The sequence below is a fragment of the Talpa occidentalis genome, unplaced genomic scaffold (assembly GCF_014898055.3).
Source record: "Talpa occidentalis isolate TD23 unplaced genomic scaffold, MPIMG_talOcc4v2.1 talOcc4.5, whole genome shotgun sequence".
In the NCBI taxonomy this organism is placed as follows: Eukaryota; Metazoa; Chordata; class Mammalia; order Eulipotyphla; family Talpidae; genus Talpa; species Talpa occidentalis.
In genome coordinates this window covers 122,615,424-122,635,741 of record NW_023604861.1, presented here as the reverse complement: position 1 = coordinate 122,635,741, position 20,318 = coordinate 122,615,424, and the positions used below count along the sequence as shown (strand labels likewise).

General features: G+C 43.6%; 1 protein-coding gene across 1 annotated transcript in view; it reads right to left on the bottom strand.

The window, feature by feature from the left end:
• CAPN13 (calpain 13) overlaps window positions 1-19,889 on the bottom strand; it is an 80,125-nt gene extending 60,236 nt beyond the window's left edge. The window contains exons 1-2 of the mRNA XM_037528272.2: window positions 19,866-19,889; window positions 3,351-3,583 (exon numbers count right to left, since the gene is read on the bottom strand). Coding sequence (XP_037384169.1) covers window positions 3,351-3,548 — 198 coding nt within the window. The 5' untranslated portion in view covers window positions 3,549-3,583; window positions 19,866-19,889. The remainder of the gene's footprint in view (window positions 1-3,350; window positions 3,584-19,865) is intronic.
• Window positions 19,890-20,318: the final 429 nt, after the last annotated feature.

The following is a 20,318-nucleotide window of genomic DNA, read 5'->3' as shown; positions in this document are numbered from 1 at the left end:
ACACTCATGGCTAATGCAGAACCCAAGTGCCACCAGTAGGGGGAGTGTGGAGTGTGTGTGTGTGGAATTGGCAACTCCTTAAACAAAGAGATGCTCAATGAAGTTGGCTATAAAGGAACTTCTACTTCAGAGTTGCAGCAGCAAAAATGGATTAACTGTTAAATGGAGGAAGAACATGAAGAGAAGGAGCAGGCAAAAGAGAGAGAGGGAGAGAGAGAGAGAGAGAGAGAGAGAGAGAGAAACACAACAGGACCCGAAACGTGTCTGCACCAGGCGTGAAAAAGAGAGTCTGGCCTCACTGCCCTGAGTCTTGGGCTCTTGTTGAAAGCACCAACCTGGATGAGCACTTGAGTGCCCAGGCTGGAATATCATGATGGTGAAGCAGTTGTCTAGATCATGGAGCTTCTGTATTGCCTAGAAAAGCTTAGTATGTAAAGATGGCCCAAGAAAGCTTGGTGTCACCTCAGTGATTTATATTTCAATTTTCAGGAGTATCTGGATAGGCACTGGGCAAGCTCCAGATAGGGAGGTTAGCTCTTGCTAGAAATTGGATAGACAGCAGAATGTGAGAAGAAAGTACTTTCCACTCTTTGCCAGGCTCCTCCTGACCTCCACCTCCTAATGGTTTCCTGTTACCCACATTAATCTCCAAAAGAATTGGCTAAAATTGAAACTGAGAAGACAGGTCTGCAAAAGTCAGAGGTTCCCAGGGACAGCTGCTGAAGCTGCTGCCCTAGGCCACGGCTTCTTGGTTAATTATAGCAGCAATAGCTGGTGTTTCATAACTGCTTACAACATGCGAGACACTATTGTCAGTATTGTCATCTGGTACACCTTAAAATTATGGTGGGAGGGACAGGTACCATTTCTTAATCTTTATTTTCCCCCCTCATTAAAAAAAATGGAAAGAAGGGTAGAACATAGAGAGATCTACTTTAGAAAGAGATGACTCCTGGTTACTCAGATGAGGTGGGAGAGTCTACTGGTGTACAAAGTATTATTAATGGCAAACAGGACACCAGAACACAAATGATAAGGCCTTACTGGAGGCAATACAGTACAGGAGTCCAGGGCCTGGAGCCAGACTCCAGAGTTCAAACCCCATCTCTGCTACTTTGGCAGGTTGTTTAACTGTTTCTGTTTATCTTCTGAAATATGGGACTATAACAGCATCTCCTCAGAGACTGAGGATTAATGAGCCAGGGTGCTGAGAGCCAGACCATATGGTCAGCACTATGGCCAGGCTGGCCATGGTTCCTGTCCCGGGGCTCTGTATAGTCCTAGCTGTGAGTAAGCTGTTGCCATCAAGGATGTTACCATGTTGAAAGGATGCCTACATTGTTTTTTTCCCTCTACTGTCCTCCTTGGAGCACAAGTCAACCCAGGGATTCTCTGACACATATGGAGCTTGAAAGACTCACCAGGTATATAGACAGAGTCCTTCATTCATTCATTCACTCACTCTTTCATTCATTCCTATTTTAACAGCGTGTCATTGGGTGTGCAATTCCATGTGAGAAAAAGTATAGAAAGTGAAGTCAGGAATCTTAGTTCAAATCCCAGATCTTAAATAAAAAAAAAAAATTCCAGATCTTTCCTTCAATAATTGTGTCCTATCACCTATCTGAATCTGCTTTCTTTCTTTTAACATTGTGAAAGAACAAAGGAAACAAAGAGAAGACACATGGAAAGTTCTAGAAAGTGCTATTACAAATGTAAGTGCTGCCAGTTACAATAAGAGGCACAAAGAAATATGATTTGTATGAAAACTGACCTCCTGGTAGTTTAGTTAAGATTTTTGGATGAGAAAGGGAAGAGGATTAAAACGTATTTGGTCCCTAGCTGCCTGCATTTTCTGGTTCCTGGCATGATTCTGTATAAGTTATTTCTCTTCTATTTGTCTTAGTTTCTCCTTGTCCTCAAACGACATCACAAGTTGAGATGTTGTTGGAATTAGATAATAAGAAACTCTCAACCCTTTCTAAATAGAAATGTTATAAATTCTTCAACACTAAAAATATGGTCTCAGATCTAAGGCTCAGCACCTTGTGAAAGAAAAAAAAAAAAAAAAAAAAAAAAAAACCAGCCACTTTCTAAAAGAATCTGTTTCTGAAAATGACAAAGAGGGAAAAAAATTAACCCTTGCAAATTTTAAACAGAGTTCTCTGCTCAGCTGTCTTTAGGAGGTGAAGGCCAGAAGACAGTTATTGTTGGGGATTTGCTGCCTCTGGCTGATAGGATGGACCACAGTAGGTTGATGTACCCCATTTTTCTTTAATCAACATTCCAAACAGCACCAGATTCCTACTAACCATTCCTTTTCCAAAAGCTATAAATTTACCCCAAGTCAGGGCAAGAGTTGGCACCTCCAAAGTTCTATGACTTATCATGTCATCAGCAAATCCCTTTTCTGAGTGACCTAACTTGGCTTTATTGACAGGACTCGGTACAATGCTTGACATTTAATCAATGCTCAGTAATGCTTGCTGATATTATAATCATTAGCTTACAAGACATCCTATTATTTTCTCCTGTTCAAGGTTCTGCTGTTCATTTTCAGAAGCATGAACAAGAGGTTTGGGCATCAGGGCCCTCAATGTGGTTCTTGCTGAGTCATTTACATCAATAGTAGTCCTGATGAGATTACGAGAGTGTTGAGTGGACGGAAAAATTTCCCTTGGAGTTTCACGCCCTGAAACTAATAAAGTTCTAGAAAAACCAATAAAGCTCCCTTTGCAGCAGAGTGGAGTAAGTGGTCATCTTCTGGGGTAGGTTTCCCTGTGATATCTCCCTAATTTAAAACTAATGTCTGAAATTCTTTTACAGGTGATCAAATCTTTGCAAGATTGGGAATGCAAATATAAGTAAGAGAGGTGAGGCCACTGTTTAAATGCATTCTCTTTTATAAGTGACTGCATGATATCTTCCCTCTGAGTAAATTTCTAACAGGGAAGGAGAGAAGATAAAGGCAATGATGTCTGAGGAGAATGAAGGACAAAGGACACTCCAGTTGGGCTCAGTTATGGAGATGAAAGGGGACCTAGCAACAAATACTTCAATCTTCACTCCCATGGACTCCCATTTTTTAGATGGAAATACTGAGGCATCTGATCTAGAGATGTTCTCAGGGCTAGAACTGGATTAGAACCTAGGGGTCTGGGTTCCTCATACAAACTTTAATTCTACTGAGGACACAACACAGCAGCAGATGGATTTCTTTCTCCTTTCAGTGTGGTTGGAGCCATCCCTGGAATCCAGGTCTCCTTCCCATCCTCTGTCCAGTGGGAGGCACCATGGCAGGCATCTCAGAGGGCCTAGGAACTAGAGGCGTCCTTGGAAGGCTCACTCACCTGGGGCCGCTTCCATTCCAGTCTGGAGAAGCCATCTCTCTGGTACAGCTGCAGACCTATGGATGACGGCGAGATGGGGAATGTGTCATCCTCAAACAGACGGCCGCTCCTCAGGCACTGATCTCGGAGGAAATAAAAGTCCTGGCCGTTGAAATTGACGACAGGGGTATTGGCTAGATGCTCCTGATAATATGACATGTCTCAGCTCAGAAGACCTTAAAAAAGGCCTTTTCCTGGTGAGAAAAAGATATATTTTAGAATTGAGCCATCAAGTCCTTTGCATCACTGATGTGAGCCAGGGAAGGATGCTCTGATATCCCCCCACCCCATAAATGAGGGGACTGAGACCCAGATCAGTGCTATTCCCTGGTGACACAGTCACTTGGTGGGCCATCCCAGACTAGAATTCAAGCATCCTTACTCCCAATGTCATCTGTAACCTACTGCACTGAGCAGCTTCTCAGTATTCGCTTGTGTGCCTGAGAGACTATGCAGGCATTTGAACATTAATGAACATTTATTGAGGGCTGACCTGGTGCCAGGCACTTTTCTGAATGCTGGCAATCCAAAGATAAATACGGCATGATCTTTATCCCCTGGGGGCTCATTATCAGTGGGAAAGAAAGATAAGACATTTAACAGAAACTGTATAATTAAAAATGTGTACAAAGTCTTGTGGATATAAAAAGGAGGAACTCCAAACTGCCAAGGAGAGCATGTCAGTCTCTGTCTCAGCCAATCAGCAGTAGTGCCATCCACTAGAAATGCCTGGGGCACCACAGGCCCGCTGTGAGATCCCCACAGAAACCTCCCCCTTTGGAGTCAATGTTGTCACAGGACCAGCCCTTGTGGTTCTTGTGATTGTAAGACGCCCTCAGTAATAACTCTGAAAACTTTGAAAGGCAAAGCTTATTACTCACAAATCCTGGAGGTACCTGGCACTCCTGGGACCACAGAGGAAGGTCCTGGGTAGAGAGAGAGGGAGCCTGGGGTTCTGCTTTTATTGGGGTTGGAGGTGGGGAGCCCAGAGCTTCAAGGCTTTGCTCTTTCCTGCTGAGTTTAAAAGCTAAGAGCAGGAATTATTATGCAGGGATGGAAAAATAAGTGGATCAAAGTTCAGGTAGCTAAGTCAACCAATATCTACAAACAAAGGAAGGCCTAGGCGGGGTGTCCTGCTCTGGATTTAGCCGTGTGGCTGATATTGTTTATTTGCATGTGACCAAGGTAAGAAATCCTACTTTTTGCTCTGTTGGAAAAGGTTTAGTTCTGCCCTGCCAGGGCTGCCTCAAGAGGTTGGGGTCAGTACAATAGTAATTCTTGTTCACTGTGAATAAACCTGGGGTGAGAAAGGAAGGGATATCTGGGGCCTCCCTGGTGGTGCAGGGGTTTAAGTCTCAGCGCTATCAAGCTATCGCCAGCCACTGCAGCACGAGTTCACGCCCCAGCCAGGGAGCTGACCCACATGGTGCAGCAGACCTCTCCTGTCTCCCATGCTGCTCCCCTTAGCAGTGTATTTCAGTAGATCTGCCTGTTCTGCTCCCCACTCTGTCTCTGGTGAATCCTCTCACCCCCACCTCACTACCTACACCTCTGGCCTACACCCCAGGTCTTGAGTACATAAATAAATAAAAATAAATCTTTAAAAAAAAAAAAAAGAAGGACTGTCTAAAAAATCCCACAGGCCAGAGCCTACCATGTTAGAGAGTTGCAGAAGAAGGAACAAGAGATAACAGCCTTATTGTGCCCTCCCTCTATGGGGACTTTCAGGATAAGAGATTCAAATGATCTTTGGTCCTTACATCTTTCCAAGCACAGATTGCTCTGGCTAAATTAGCTCCCTGTGATCAAGGACACCTTTGAAGATGTGAAATGGTGCTTCTCCTTTATCTAGGTTTGTTAGAAAACGACCTCCTTTAGTTACCTGAAAATTTTAGAAATTAATTAGATATCTTCTTTCCTTTGTTAAAAAAAATTGTATATTCTTTCTGTGTATTTAACTTACCTATATTTACTGAGGCCAAAAAGCCTAAGGGAGGGATTAATCACTTAGAGAAATCTGATATTGGTCTCTCCTGCCCAGGTCCTCAGTTTGGCTCTGAATAACCTCTTTAATGCATTTCTCTTTACAAAACCGTGAGTTTGCTTCACAGTGGTAATAGCTTTGAATCAAAAGCTTAAATCAGAAACTTGCATTACAATGAAAAGAAACAAAACCCAAAAATCCCAACTGTCAGGTGCTTAAGCTAAAATTCACCCTGCGATGCCCCCAGTTCATGCTGAGAACTCGCATAGCCTGGGGAGCAGATATGCTCAAGGTCAGGTCTAGGGCACATCACAACCAAGAAAGCACACATCTGAATGAGATTATAGTCACACATCATACAGCTAATAGTCTGAAATCCAGTCGATAGCCAGTGTGCCAAACTTGGAGTGTCCAGCTATGAATATAGATCACTAATCTGGGCCCCTGGGAATCTATTCAAAGATTTGGGTAATATTGTGGAAAATGATAACACCTTGGGTCATTTGGTGCAGGGAGGCTTCCCCCTGTCTGCAGTGGTTGAAGCGTATGCAGTAAGTGGTTCCAGGGAGGGCACCAACCTGTGTTCTGTGGCCAGGAGATAATCTGCATCAGGCACTGTCTAAACCACTGGACAAGAGACTCATGAGTCAGTTGCACAAGGGACAGGATTTTGTGGAGTCATTGTTGATTTCAAGGTAAGGTGGTCAATAATTGTTGGTTGGCCTCAATTACCTGATTCTGGGTAACTGGGGCTGTGGCCTCTGTACCCAGTCCAGTCAGTCCTTAGAACTGAAATGCCCAGGACTAAAGGAATGAGAATGGCTCATTTGGGTTAGTGGTAATGTTATAGGGCAGGGAGAGGGGCAGCCCAAACCCCGCAAACCTGCCTATTCTAAATGGGTTCTGCCATCCGCCGCATCAACACAAAACATAGGAGACTTTAATGGGAAGGAACTTTAATAAAACTAGGAAACAATACAGGTAAGGCAAAGAGTCTAGTTTCTAAATGAAGCACCCAAAGTTACCCGTTCCCTCGTGGGTAAAAGTCCATCCATATGGGATTGGCCCAGAACAAGGCCCCAAAGCCTGCTACAAGTCTAAAGCATCTTCCAGTGGGGACCCACAGAAAAGGGTCACAAACAACTGGACAAGCCCGGAAGGAAAAGAGCAAAATCAACATCAAGATAAAAGCTGCCATTGTCACCTCCCCACAGGTCTCACCCACATTTGTGTCACCCCGTCCACGACCAAAAGACAAGCGCAGTTTCTTCACGTGTCTCTAGGCTCCATGCGCCTCTTCCAGGTCTCCTGGCTCCATCCTGCTTCCTTCCTTCCTCAGTCTCTTCTTGCAGCTTCTTCTCTTCCTGCTCAGCTCCACCCTCCCTTGGGTGGGGCAGGGAACCTCCCCCTTTCCTGGGGACCACCCTGTTACAGTAACCAGACATAGTAACAAATGGAGGCATGGGGGCGATATTACCTGCAGGATTATAATAACAGCAGGCCAAGGGAGACAATGGGGCATTGTACTATGTTTCGGGAAAGCCTATCAGAGGACAGGGAGAGAATTAATGAGAGTGCTGTGATATGGACCCTCAATAAAGCCAAAGGCAGAAGTTCCCAGGGCAAAGGATTCATCAGAACCTCTGGCGAGAATCCCAGAATTCATGCATGCACTATGAGTCCTGGGGGTGCAATAAAGGGGTCTGCAGGCCAAGAGCTGTTTGTACCTGGGCACAGAATGACCTGGGTGACCTCAAAGGCGACTCCACAAGCACTCCTTGAGGAGCCATTGGGGCAGAAAATGGGTAGGGCGTCTAATTGAAGGAAGCCCGAGGGCAATGGTGTTGCTAGTAGTTGGATGAAATGGAATATATCAGCAGAGTAAGCATTTAAGTTGGGAAACAGGCAATTAGAGGCCACGTGACAAGTCCAGCAATTCTCATTCCAAATGTGGGAATCTCAGAATAAGAATGCTTGTGGTGTGGACGAAGCCTCAGGCCAACACTGTGGAAGGCAGAGGGGAGGTGCAGTGGACCAACTCATAGTAGTGCTAGAGAGAATCCTGGGAAGGCAGGAACCCCTTTACTGACCAGATTCTGTGGGGCAGGCTGGTCTGAGCACTTCCAACAGGGCTGTCCAATATTCCCCATTTTCTACCCGGTGGTACAATTACGTGCTGAAGTGGCACTGTTTCAGCCTTGGATCTATAAGATGATTAGGTCCCATGGATCTACCCCTTCACCCAGTAGCGCCTTCACCCAGGCTGTGCAAGCAGGTAGAATAGCCATAGTCATGTAGAGTCAAGATGAGCCTGGTGGGGTTCCTTTGGGCTGAGCTATTTGTATGTTGACTAACATCCGACTGCTGTGGTTGTCAGCAAGATGATGGGCTACCCATCTGGTGTAGGGGGCGGCCAGGACTTGCAGCTTTCTTGGCACACTTTCATCTCCAAATAAGGCTCTTGTCTACCAAGGGAAGAGTTTCTTTCCCTCTTTCAAACACCTAAACTCTGTGACTGGTTGGTCCTGAGGCATTGACTTCCAATTCCTGTAAATGAGTGGAATTTGGTTTCATTAGCCAGCCTTTGTAGCCACTATATTTGGGGAAAGCAGTTGGTATGGAGGTGGCTCCTTTTGAACAGTCTTCACTGTTGTCAAGTTTTCCAAAGTAACTTGGTGAACTTTTGAATTAGGGACATTAAATGATGGCAGGATCATCATATTTGACTATCCACTTTTGATCAGGTTGCCAGTGTGAAGTAGATGGCGAGATGATCAAACAATCACAGTGGAATGGGGGAATGGAGTCAGAGGACAGATCAAAAAGAATACTGTCTTTGAGGGAAAAATGTTGAGAATTATAAGAGGACCGAAAGGAGAATTCTGGGTGCTGTATAATATTCAGGGACTACGTCCCCATTCAAATCATCTCCATTGTTCAATTTGGGAGCAGAGAATATACCTTGTCATAACCTTGGCTGCCACCAGGAGAGGTTCTGTCCCCTCTGTTGAGCCCAAGTTAAAGCATGAATTTCCTGATGATCTGATATTGTACATGCCCATTCTGGATAGTGGTGGGAAGTGTCAGTACCCTGAGGAGTCTGCGCAGACAGAGCATGGAGACTTAGTAAAGGAAGAGGTGATATTGTTGAAAATGACTGCTGTAGGGCAACCTCACTCTTTGTGACTGGAACGTGTTTATTCAAGATAGCCCTCTTTAAAGAGGATTCCTTGGCAATCAAAAGCGTAAATCTGGCACTTAGTATAACCACAACACCACTCAGGTGCTTACACTACAGAGTTTGAGGTGACTCTCCCACAGGCAGGAACCTTGGCTTTGAGCCTTGAAGGAAGAAGAATTTTCCTGCTAGGGAACTAGTGTGTAGATATTTTTGAAAAATCTCTCCAGGTTCCCTGAGCAGCAAGTGCATGGAGACCCAGAAGTTGGACTGAAAGGTCATGGGTGTTGGGATCAGTGGGGTGGGAGCTGGGAATAGGGAGTGTTGACAGAGGTGGCCAGGAAGATAGGTTAGATTGTGACATGTCTTAAGCCCCATGAGCACTGCAGGGCCATTGAAGAGGTGGGTCTTGATCAGCTCTGTGTACAGGAGTGTGGCCCTGGCAGCGAGTTAGAGGCCACCTGGAGGGATGGGGGCGCTGAGGCTAGGTAGGAAGTTAGGAGGCTTCTGCATTTGTCCACGAAGAGATGGTGCTCGAATATTAGTAGTAACAACGGTGGAGAAGAGACAGATTCCAGGTCATTCTATAGGCAGAACCTATAGGATTTGATGATGAATTTCAATACAGAGCAAAGGGAGGAAAAGGCAGTGTAACAAATAGATTTTGAAGTTTGCTTTCTGTTCTTACAACCTGCCTATTGAAAAATAGCTTTATCACATTTATGTATCTCCACGTTGCATAGTTTTAGTTTCGCTTGTTTTTCAGCTTTAGAAAATAATGTGGGAGTGCAAGTTTTTCTATGGCAATGTAAGATGCCTCCTGTACAATCCATCTCTCTTGCTGATTACAACTATAACGTCTAGATAAAGTAAAACAATTGCCTGGGGATTTTGAATGGAAACAAAATCTGGCAAACTGTGTGTATGAGTCAAAAGTTGGAGAAGAAACAGGCATGAGGATGAATTTTTAGGTTTTTGGATTTTATCTCTTTCATCTTTGCCATGAAATCTGGCCCCAGTTATGGTGGCCTGGCACAGGTGACTGACTCTTTGAGGGGAACCCTGTCATCTTTCTGGCAAAGGAATTTCTACGGAAAGGCAGTGGGAACTGGTGGGGAGATCTGGAAAAGGGAGAGAGCAGGAGTAGAGGCTCCTGGAATTGTGTATGTGAACTTGCACAGGCCTTAACCTAACACTCCTTACTATGGATGTGAGGGACAGACCCATGCCAGCATAGCAAAGGCTTAAAGAAAATATTTGAGATTTGAATCACTTTCCACAGGTGAGCTAGAATGCAAGTCTGACTTAATCAAGTTGATTTCTTGTTCAATAAATAAAAAGACCGACACCATATAATACAATCCCAAACTATTCAAAATAGAAGAACTAAGAAAAGTGACCCATTTTTAAGAGAAAACACAATTGACAGGAATCAACTCCAAAATGATCTAAAGGTGGAAATTATGATTTTAAAGTATTTCTATGTTCTAAAGTAAACTATGTTCTATGAAATATAAGAAAACACACAAAATCAACAGAGAAAAGTTATTAAAAGGAGATAAATGGAAACTTTTTAGTTGAAAATATAAGATCTGAAATAAAAAATTCACTGAATGGGCTTAAAAGTAGAATGGAGGTAATGCAGAAATAAGTCAGATCAATAGAAAGTATCCAATTTCAGAACAGAATAAAACATTGAAAATAAAAAGTAATTAGTGGCCAAAAACTCCCCAAATTTGGTGACAAGTTTATATATATATATAGTCTTATATATATATATATATAGTCTTATATATATATATATATATATATATAAAAAATTCAAGAAAACCACAACTATACACATTAAAATTACACTGCTGAAAAACCAAACATAAAGACAAAATTTTGATAGAAGCTAGAGAAAAACAACACATTAAATAGGAGAGAACAGCCATGCAAATGACTTCAAATTTGTCATCGGTAGCCATGGAGGTCAGAAAGCAGTGGAATAGTTCTAAAGTGCTGAAAGAAAGAAATGTCAACTTAGAATTCTATATTCAGTGAAAATACATTTCAGGAATAAAGTGAAATGAGGACATTTCAGATGAAGAAAAACCAAAATTCATCATCCAAAGACAACTTCAGGAGAAATAATAGAGGAAGTTCTTTAGCTTGAAGGGAAATAATAATGAGGAAAATTGAATTTTCGGAAATCGTATACAGCAAATGTCTGCGCAAATGTGAGTATTGTTCCCTCTTCAGCTCTTTATAATACATGTATGTGTTTAAAGCAACAGTTATAACAGTGTCTGGAGAGGTTTCATTGCATGCAGATATAATTCATACAACAACTATAACATAAGGGAGCGTGGAGGGAGGTTAAAGGAGCCTATCTCATGGCAGTTTGTCTATATTTTACACGAAGTGATGCAATAGAATGTAAAAGCTTAGGTGTGTGTATTACAATCTCTAAACAACTACTATCAAGACAATAAAAAGAGATATAGTAAAACTAAATGTAAAATGGAATACAAAAACATATTCAAATAACCAAAAAGAATTCAAAAAGGGAAACCAGTGGATAAAACAATAAATAAACCCAAATCCAACTATATCAACAATTAAATTAAATTTTAACCACAATTAGCAAAAAGCAGTGATTGACAAAGTAGATGCCCATCTACCATCTAATAGGAGTGAAATGGCCGCTTCTTGCAATCTTATGTTTTCCTGATTACTGGTAAGATTGAGCATCTTTTAATACACTTATTTTTCATTCATATTCCCTCTTTTGTGCAATGCATATTTGTATCTTATGCCCATTTATCTATTATGTTGTCTTTTGTTTATTGATTTATAGTTATTACTTCTCTGAATAGTCATCTTTTGTTAAATTTTATCTTACAAATATCTTCCGCCAGTGGAGGCTTATTTTTTTCTCGCTTTTCAGTGTCGTGGTGAACATTTATATTCTTCATTTTATGCAAATATAAACGTGTCATGAATATTTGCTTAGAAGTTTAATTTTTATAAAATGAGCCAAAGGTTAATTATTATGGGAACTTAATATAAGGAACTTTGTGGGAAGTTTTCTTTTAAATAAGAACTTCATTTGTAATTAACATATTACCACAAAGCATTGATTTTTTAAAAATTATACAGTTCTATAATAATATTTAAAGTATGATATTCATAGCAAATATTTACAAAATAAGTAAATTGTATTTATTTAAATACACCTTGAGTATTTCAGAAATAATGCTTTTATTTCCAAAAGCAAGTATAGATTTACCAAAGCTAATTAATTTTCCCTCTTTTTTGTCCTAAAATAGTTCCTACTTTTAAACAACAGGAATCATATATATATTCATGTTACCATAGATACATATAAAATATACATAATGTACAAATATAAATATTTATATAAGATGTAGAAAATGTATTTTGATTTCTAAAAAGCATTTGGTAAAATCTCCTTTTATTACCTATTTGATGGTGAAGGCAGACTAGACTCCTAGAACTGGGTAGATTGTGTCTATAGAATTTTACATTATAGAAGTACAATGTAATGGAGAAGAGAAAGTAAACAGAATTCAATTTGATCCAGAGACTTTGGATGTTGATTCTGAATTATCTTGGAATCGTTGCACCATCACAGAATTCCATCCCTTGTCCTGTCCTGCTTAACATTTTATCTGAGGCTGGATGTTGAAGTGAAAATGTAAATACTTTTCATTATTTTTACTGATAGAAAAGGGAGAACAATTAAGCAAGCAGATGGCAGAATCAAAATTCTAAAGGACCTCAAAATCAAGAAGATGGAATTTAACCAAGGAAAGTGCAAATCTATATTCACATTTCAAAGTTAGCTGTGCGAGTAAACAGTGAGTGGGATCTGCCTTGGCTAAATTTCATCTTGAAAGTGTGTTGCATGGCTTACTTGGGATCTGAAATGAAGCAAAGTGGAGAAAGATTTGAGACAATATGAACCGCAGAGATAATAAGACCTTGTCCTGACAGGCTAGCCTTAGCCCCCTGGACATAGCTGCTCCTGACCCACAGGGACATTTCATCCATGGTGTTTAGTTCTGGGGGCTGCATTTCAAGAGGTACATCCATGCTCTGGTTGGTATCTAAAGAGTAGTGTAGGTAGATGAGTGTCAGTGAAGAAGCACTGGGCTGGCGAGAGAGTTTTCGTGGCATGCAGTGTTATCTGCCAAGAAAAGGTGGCGAGTCTTTCTAACTGGGACAAACATGCCACGAACTGAACATACAAAGCAGCACAGATCACCTTCTGGAAGCTGAAAGTCTAGACATGTTTACTGGGAGGAAGACTTATTGGGTCAGACCCACCCACACAGTCTGTCTCGCAGTTCTCCAGAGTAACCCTTGGCTGAGAGAGCAGAGGTTTAACCATCTTTGATTCTACAACAGACCTCCTTTTTGCTGCTTCTCTGACCCCCAAGGTTATGCTACAAGGCCTTGTTTTGTCCCTTAGGGGAAAAAAATAAAGAGCAAGATCTGAAAAGGACAAATAGAAGGAAATTGGTTCACAGTAAGTGACAGACAGCAGGTCTTTATTCCTAATACATAAAATGCCCTTACAGAAAAGAAAGAGATGAATATGCCAGTAGGAAAATTGTCGAAATGTGAAAAGTGGATCCACAAAAGAAAGAATACAGATGAGCAATAAAAATATTTCTTGAAGTTCAACTTATGTTTAAATCAAAGAAGAATTTTTTTTGGAGATGGTACAGTAGTACCATCTTCAACCCATTAGCTAAGCAATTATTTTTATGATAATATTCAGGTTTAATGAGGTTATGAGAAAGTAGGTATTTATATTCTCCTGGTAGCAATCCTACCTGCCATATCCTTTGTATCAGCTAATATGCATCAAAATCCTTAAAAAAATCTATATAACGTTTACTTCTCTAATTCTACTCTTGGGATTTATTGGGAAGAAATAATCAAAGATATAAATGACTATTTATTAAAAACACATTAGCCACAGAGTCATTTATAAAGAAGAGAAGAAGAGACACGTTCTCTGTGACAGCATAAATCTCAAACATGAATGTGAAGGCATATTCATAACAAGGAATACTTGTCATAATTTATGCTTCAACACTAATTCAAAAGGAAACCTACACTCCTATGTTTATTGCAGCACTATTGATAATAGCTAAGATATGGAAACAATCCAAATGCCTCAAACAAGATGAATGGATCAAATGGAATATATACACAATGGAATACTACTCAGTGATCAAAAAAGATAAACCCAATGCCATTTGCGGCCACATGGAAAGGTTTATGCTAAGCAAAATAAGTCAGGAGGAAAAAGATAAATATCAGATGGTTTCACTTACATGTGGAATATAGAGAAACCAAACAAAGGGTTAGAAACCAAACAAAAAAAGACAAAACTTGCAAGCTGACCAGATATCGAGACAATTGCAGGGGAGAGGAGAGAAGAGCACAAGAAACTGGTGATGGATCACAGGTGCTGTGGTGATGAGAGAACTATGGGGACTACACCTGAGGGGGGAGCTTAAATACCGTAAATAATGTTTATTAAAAATGCTTGATGATAAGTATTCACATTATAAAGGATGAATTCAAGTTACAAATGCTATGAACTATAAATTCAGTTTGCACGTTTGTGAGTACATGAGAGTGTGAGTGCGTGTGAGTGTGTGTCCCTAGCGAGTCTGACACACCCCCATTAGTCATCCAGAAGTGGTGTGACCATTCATGACTAAAGTTTCTCATCGAAGTCCCACCACCCCAATATTTTCCCCAATATATAGTGAATGTGCATTTATTTTATAAATATTAGAACAAAATCAACAGTCTTCAAATTATTTTTTTAAAGGCATCACAGAATGGTGGTGAAGATAATGGGGTATCAGATGGAAACTTTTCTCCTAACCCCGTTGTTGCTTAGTGACTGAACCCCATTGTTGCTTAGTGACTTACTACCTGAGCCTCCTTTCTTACCTACGAAAATGAGGTAATGGTGGTAATTAAACCAGCTCATGGCATTAGGTGGGCATTAAACAAGAAGATTTTGGGAAAGGACTTGGCATGGGTGTGGCAGACGCTTGAGGTAGGTCTCGAGATCTCACCCCGTCAGGATCTTCCAGGTGCCCGCAGCCCCGACCCAGAATGTGAGCGCAGAGGCTGGGGTCCTGTAGCCACTGGCAGGTACCCCACGCACTGGTCAGTGGCCTGTAGCCTTCCAATAGCAGGTCTCTCCAAGCCCCCAGAGCTGTGTCCAGTATAGTAACCACTGGCCACACGTGGATTCTGAGCACTTGAAATACCCAAGTGCAACTAAGGAACTGAATTTTAAAGGAATTTGCATTTAAATTGAAACAGCGTCATGTGCTGATGGCACGAGTGACCAGAGAATAGGGGTCTGGGCCTCTTCAGGGGAGACATCAAGTTCAGGTTGGGTGCCTAGGAAAGGGCTGGGGGTGCAGAAGAATCCTTGAGTTGGGTGATCACTTCCAACTTTGACCTGCCGGGGTCCTCTGCACTCACTGGCTTTTCTTCAACATGGTATTTTCATCCTCAAACCACCCAGCCCCTCCTGCCCAAGCTATGACAGGACAGGGACAGCATCTGCCCAGGCCTCCGGGAACAGGTGCAGGCTGGCCCTGCAGTCCAGTCCCAGGATGAGCTCAGCATTTCTCTGCAACATTCTGTTTGCATTTTGTTTTCAATCAGCCTAAGAAACAGGAAGCTGCTTTCAATTGTTCCCTGCCTGGGAGTGAGGCACTCAGCTTTCTCCTGGCTGGTGTTTTCAGAACAATGGAAATAAATCTGATGTAATGTAGCAGAACTCGACAAGGGACGGTTTCCCCCTTAACAAATACTCATTTGAAATAGTGCCCAAACCCTGCACGAGGAGCGATCTATTTCCCACAACAGTGTTCCACCAAAACCCATTACTAATTCCACAACTCAAATTAAAACTAACAGACCTTGAAGGCTGGGCCTGACACTCTCTGCTGACAAGGAACAGGAAGGGTGGGGGAAGGGCCGGGCACACGCCTGTGTATGTGTTTAATTGCACTGTTTAACACATCGAGGATAATTTAGTCACCCAAGTGGAGAAAATAAAACACTTAACTGTTCTCTGGTGGAAAAAGCCCCGTGTGAGCACCACTTTCAGTCCTAAGCCACCTCAGCACACCTCGGGGTCCTGGAGGGAGTAGGGAGGAGAAGAGGGCAGCTGAGGTAAGGGAAAGAGAGTGGGGGGCAGAGAGGGGGTTGCCCTGTCCATGGGCAGCAGCAGCAGTTCCTGCCTTCCTATGCTCTGGCAGGCTTGGCGTCTCTTTGGCAGTCACTGGACATTGAACCCAGAGCACTGGCAGGTGATGATAGTTCAGTTCGAGTCCTTGCTCCTTGGCGTTGGTTCCAGATCTTGAAAGCGAAGCAGATTGCTAGCCCCCTCCCCCGTGGTGTGGGGTGGTGGATGCGGAGGGGCGCAGTCACCTCAGCAGCCCAGGGGCAGATCCTGAAGGCAGGCGTGTGGTACCAGGGGTCTCGGCTAACAGGCTGCGGTGGGCTCTGGCGAGGGTCTCTGAGCTGCGGGGAGGTCCTGGCCCAGCCTGACCCGCAGGTGCTGGGTGGGCATAACAGGGCTGACACTCACTGTTCTGGGGACGAGTACAGCCCAAGGGACCATCCTTGCTGAGAGAAATTGAGTAGAGGTCCTGGCCACTCCGTTTTAAAGGTCCCTTGTGGCTGGCCTGGCAGAGTAAGAATGTTAACCACATAGACCCCATCTCTCTCCCAGCCCACACTTAGAGGCAGCCCGTTGCGTAGGGCACATGGCATTTATTTCATCTTACAGCCATCACTTCCATACCCCTGCACCATCTCTTAAAATTCAGCTTGTTGGGCCTCCCCAGTGGCGCAGCGGTTGAGCGCTGGGTTGCGAAGCTGCCCACAGCCTCTGTGGCACCGGTTTGATCCCCGGCTGCTCCCCGGCCACTGGAGGAGGGTCCCACATGGGGCGCAGACCTCTCCTGCCGCCCGCTGCTCCCCTCAGCAGTGTACTTCGGTCCTTCTGCCTGCTCTGCTCCCCGCTCTGGCTCTGGTGAATTCTCTCACCCTCCTGCACTTCTGACTGTACCCAGTGCTTGTATAAACAAACAAATAAATAAATAAATAAATCTTTAAAAAAAAAATTCAGCTTGTTTAGGGCCTTCCCTGGTGGCACAGCGGTTGAGCGCTGGGCTGCGAGGCTGCCCACAGCCTCTGCAGCGCCGGTTAGTTCCCCGGCCGTGGGCAAGGGTCCCACAAAAAAAAAAAAAAAAAAAAAAAAAAAATTCAGCTTGTTTATTAGCTAAATAGACTGACACTGAGGCCATGCAGGAGCTGGAAGAGATGACCTTCAGTTGCCTTTCAATAACAGCCTCACAGATTATAAGAGGCTGGAAAGTCCCTTGGGAATCCCCTTGTTCACCTGTCTGAATTCTTAGGCTAAGGAAATGGGTTGGGCAGGTGTTTATGGTTTTCATTGGGAGAACCAGCTTTGCAGATGGGCCACCACATGAAGCTTCATATCATATCGCAGAAATTTTTACTCAAGAAGGTGCAAGGCAGGCCTCCCCTGGTGGCACAGGCGGTTGAGCGCCCTGCTGTAAAACTGTCCGCAGCCTCTGCAGCGCCAGTTCGATCCAGGCCGGCTGGCGAGGGTCCCACATGGCATGGCAGACCTCTCCTGTCTCGCCCGCTGCTCTCCTCAGCAGTGTATTTCGTCAGTCTGCCTGTTCTGTTCCCCACTCTGGCTCTGGTGAATCCTCTCACCCTCCCACAAATCTGGCCTGTACTCTGGTTCTTAAATAAATAAATAAATAAATAAATAAATAAATAAATAAATAAATAAAAAAGAGGTGCAAGGTAAAAATAATGCACGCTAGAGGAGGGCCCTGGAAAATCAGGGGTGAGGACGGAGGAGAGATAGAAGTCCAGGCTGGCTGTGTTTCCAAGCAACTGTGGTTAGAAGTGTGGGCGCCCTCAGTCTCCTTGATTTAGCCTTCTCAAAACCCTTTCCGTGCAAATCTGAATCATGACCCCAAGCAGGGAGAGCAAGAGGCAAAGTTCATCCAAGTGTTGGACCAGAGGACATTTATATGAAGGGGCTCCCAGCAACAGCTCCAGAATTAGTAGCCCACATGCAGTGCTTTCAAAAACACTTTTCCAAGAGATGCAGTCCCGGGGCAGTAGAAAGCCCAGTATCCTCTTGGTTCTGCTCTGGTCTTTTGCACGGCCTTGAGCTTTCTCATCTGCTGCAGATGAGTTGTTTTCTCTACCACATAGAGCCTTGAGAGAGTCAAGGATGCACCCAGATTCACCTCTTCCAAAAGAGAGAGATGGGATGGACTAGTGTATCTGAGGACCCCTTTATGGTCATCTCATGGGACAAAAAGGAGACCCCTCCCCAAGATCAGGGAACAGTAGAACCTTGCACAGGTCCAGGAATGATCATTTGGTCTGTATCAGGCAAATTTTATGTGCTGTCTCAGGTTCTCTCGGCGTCCTCCACTTCTGAGACTTTTAATTCCCCCCCCCCTTTTTTTAGCCCTAACCAAAGAAGTGGCTTAGCTGACCATTTCTGGACTCAGAGGAGGAACCACATCTGGACTTTCTAATGGCTGCCAAGGTGACCAGATGGTACAAGTCAGAAGTTCTGGAGGGTTAACTCCTTTAGAGGTAAATTTGGAGCGCGAGATAAGAGACAGAAGGAGGACGTATGTGAATTTCCTCTGCAGCCCCTCTTGGTTGGACTCTTCCAAGGCAGTTTCTGCAAAGCTGGTGCACAGATGTCCAGCCTTGGCCAAGCAGCCGCTGTCTCATTGTGGAGGTGACGCGCTGCCTTGCAGGGCTTGCCATCCTTCTCGGCCCGTTCCCAATCCCTCCATCCCACTCACCTTATCACTCGAAGTGAGGTGTCAGCACTCAAGCTTTGTTTTGTAGAGAACCCATACTAATATAACACGAATGGTAATAATTAAAATTTCTTGAACACCAGACACTGCTATGTTACCTCACACCAGACACTGCTATGTACAAATACTACCTTTTCGATCATCGTATGAGGTAGGTTCCTTTTAAACCATACCTTAGGGATGAGGAAACAAGGGCCCAGAAAGGCTAAGCAATATCCCAAATGGTGGGAACATACTGGGGCGGGGGGGTGTCAAGCACAGAGTGAGATCTTGGTACCAGCAGGTGATCCATTCATTTTTATATTTCTTGATAGTGCCTTTTTTTCTAAGGTATTCTTTCAAAGGAGCCACTCATGGAGGACAACCAAGCAACCAGAGAACTAGACAGGGTACCAGGAACATCATGCCTCTAGATCTGTTATTTGCAGCTGGTATGAGCTTAGCAGCAAATCCCTCACCAGGTACTTTATACCTTTTCCATCTGCAGAGTGGGGTTATTGAGCTCGTGTTATATGTTACTCTTGCTTATAATCCAGTTCGTAGATTATATTCTTTTCAACCCATGTGCTAATGATTCTGTCCTCCTGCATCTATCAGACACAAAAGCAGTTATATTCCGCTGGGTACAGGTGGGGTAAGTCAACAGGATAGACTGATGGGAGACCCAGTTAATGCCCCCTGTAGTTACAGTTGGGTTATCATCCACCGGCTTTTCTGTTGTCCTGGGACACAGACCACTTTGCTGACATGCAGGTGGCATTAACTGGGTCTCCCATCTGTCTCTCCTCTGGTGAGTTTAGGTTCAAGCAACAGCTGCAGTTCTGTCTCCCTAGGAACAAGATGGCCTCTCAAAGATCACAGAACTTTAGCCTCAAGGCAATGTGCACTAGCCAATTTTATTCATGTCCTTATTAAGCAATATCAATAAAAACAAAAGGCAAGGCCTGGGTCCTATTTCTCCTTTCAGCAAATATTTACTGAACACCTACTATGTGTCAGAAACCATACAGGGTGAACAGAGAAGATACGATTCCTACCTTCAGGCTATCCCTTATGGCCAATGTGACCCTCAAGGTTGCTACTGTCAATAAGCAGAGAACAAAGGTGAGATCCCTCACTGTCTGCGATCACCAAGGTTTAGCTTCTCTGAGTCAACTCATGCCTTTATCTTAGCTTTTCTTCAAGCCTACCCAGGAACCATTTGAATCAGAAATGCCTGGTTTTCAGAGCTATTCAATTCATATCTCTGGGGTGGAGTGTCAGAATCCACATCATTAAAAAGCCTTCCAAGAAAATTCATATCTTCCCTAAAGTTCAGAGCAATTTTGGCCCAAAGCCCTTTGTGGTCACCACTCATGCCCTACCTGTTTGCCTGACAAGCGAGTGTGATGGATCGCTGTCGCAGGCCCCGCGGGGAGCGGGGAGTGGAGCTTGCTCTGGGCAGGTGCCTGGTTCAGCAGCAGTAATTTTGTAGGAGGGAGAGTGGTGGTGTCTTTGGAGAAAGACCAACAGGCAGTGCTGGCATCTGCTCGCCTGCTTCCCCTCGGGCAATTTCTTATATGAGCACACCAGGTCGACTCCACCTTAGTTAAACAAGAACTCTGGCATTGGGTCTTGGAGCGTCCTGGCCAAACTGCATTGGAGATTTCACAGTCAATCTCCTGATACCCCGCCCCCAGCCTAGCTCCACCGGATCTCACTTAACACCCTGAGGCCCTGACTGCTGATTTCTTAGCTGCCTGGGCTATGCCTTTCACTATTTGTTTCTTTATTTCACTTCTGGGAATTTGGTGTTTCTACAAATTCTCTCCCGGAGC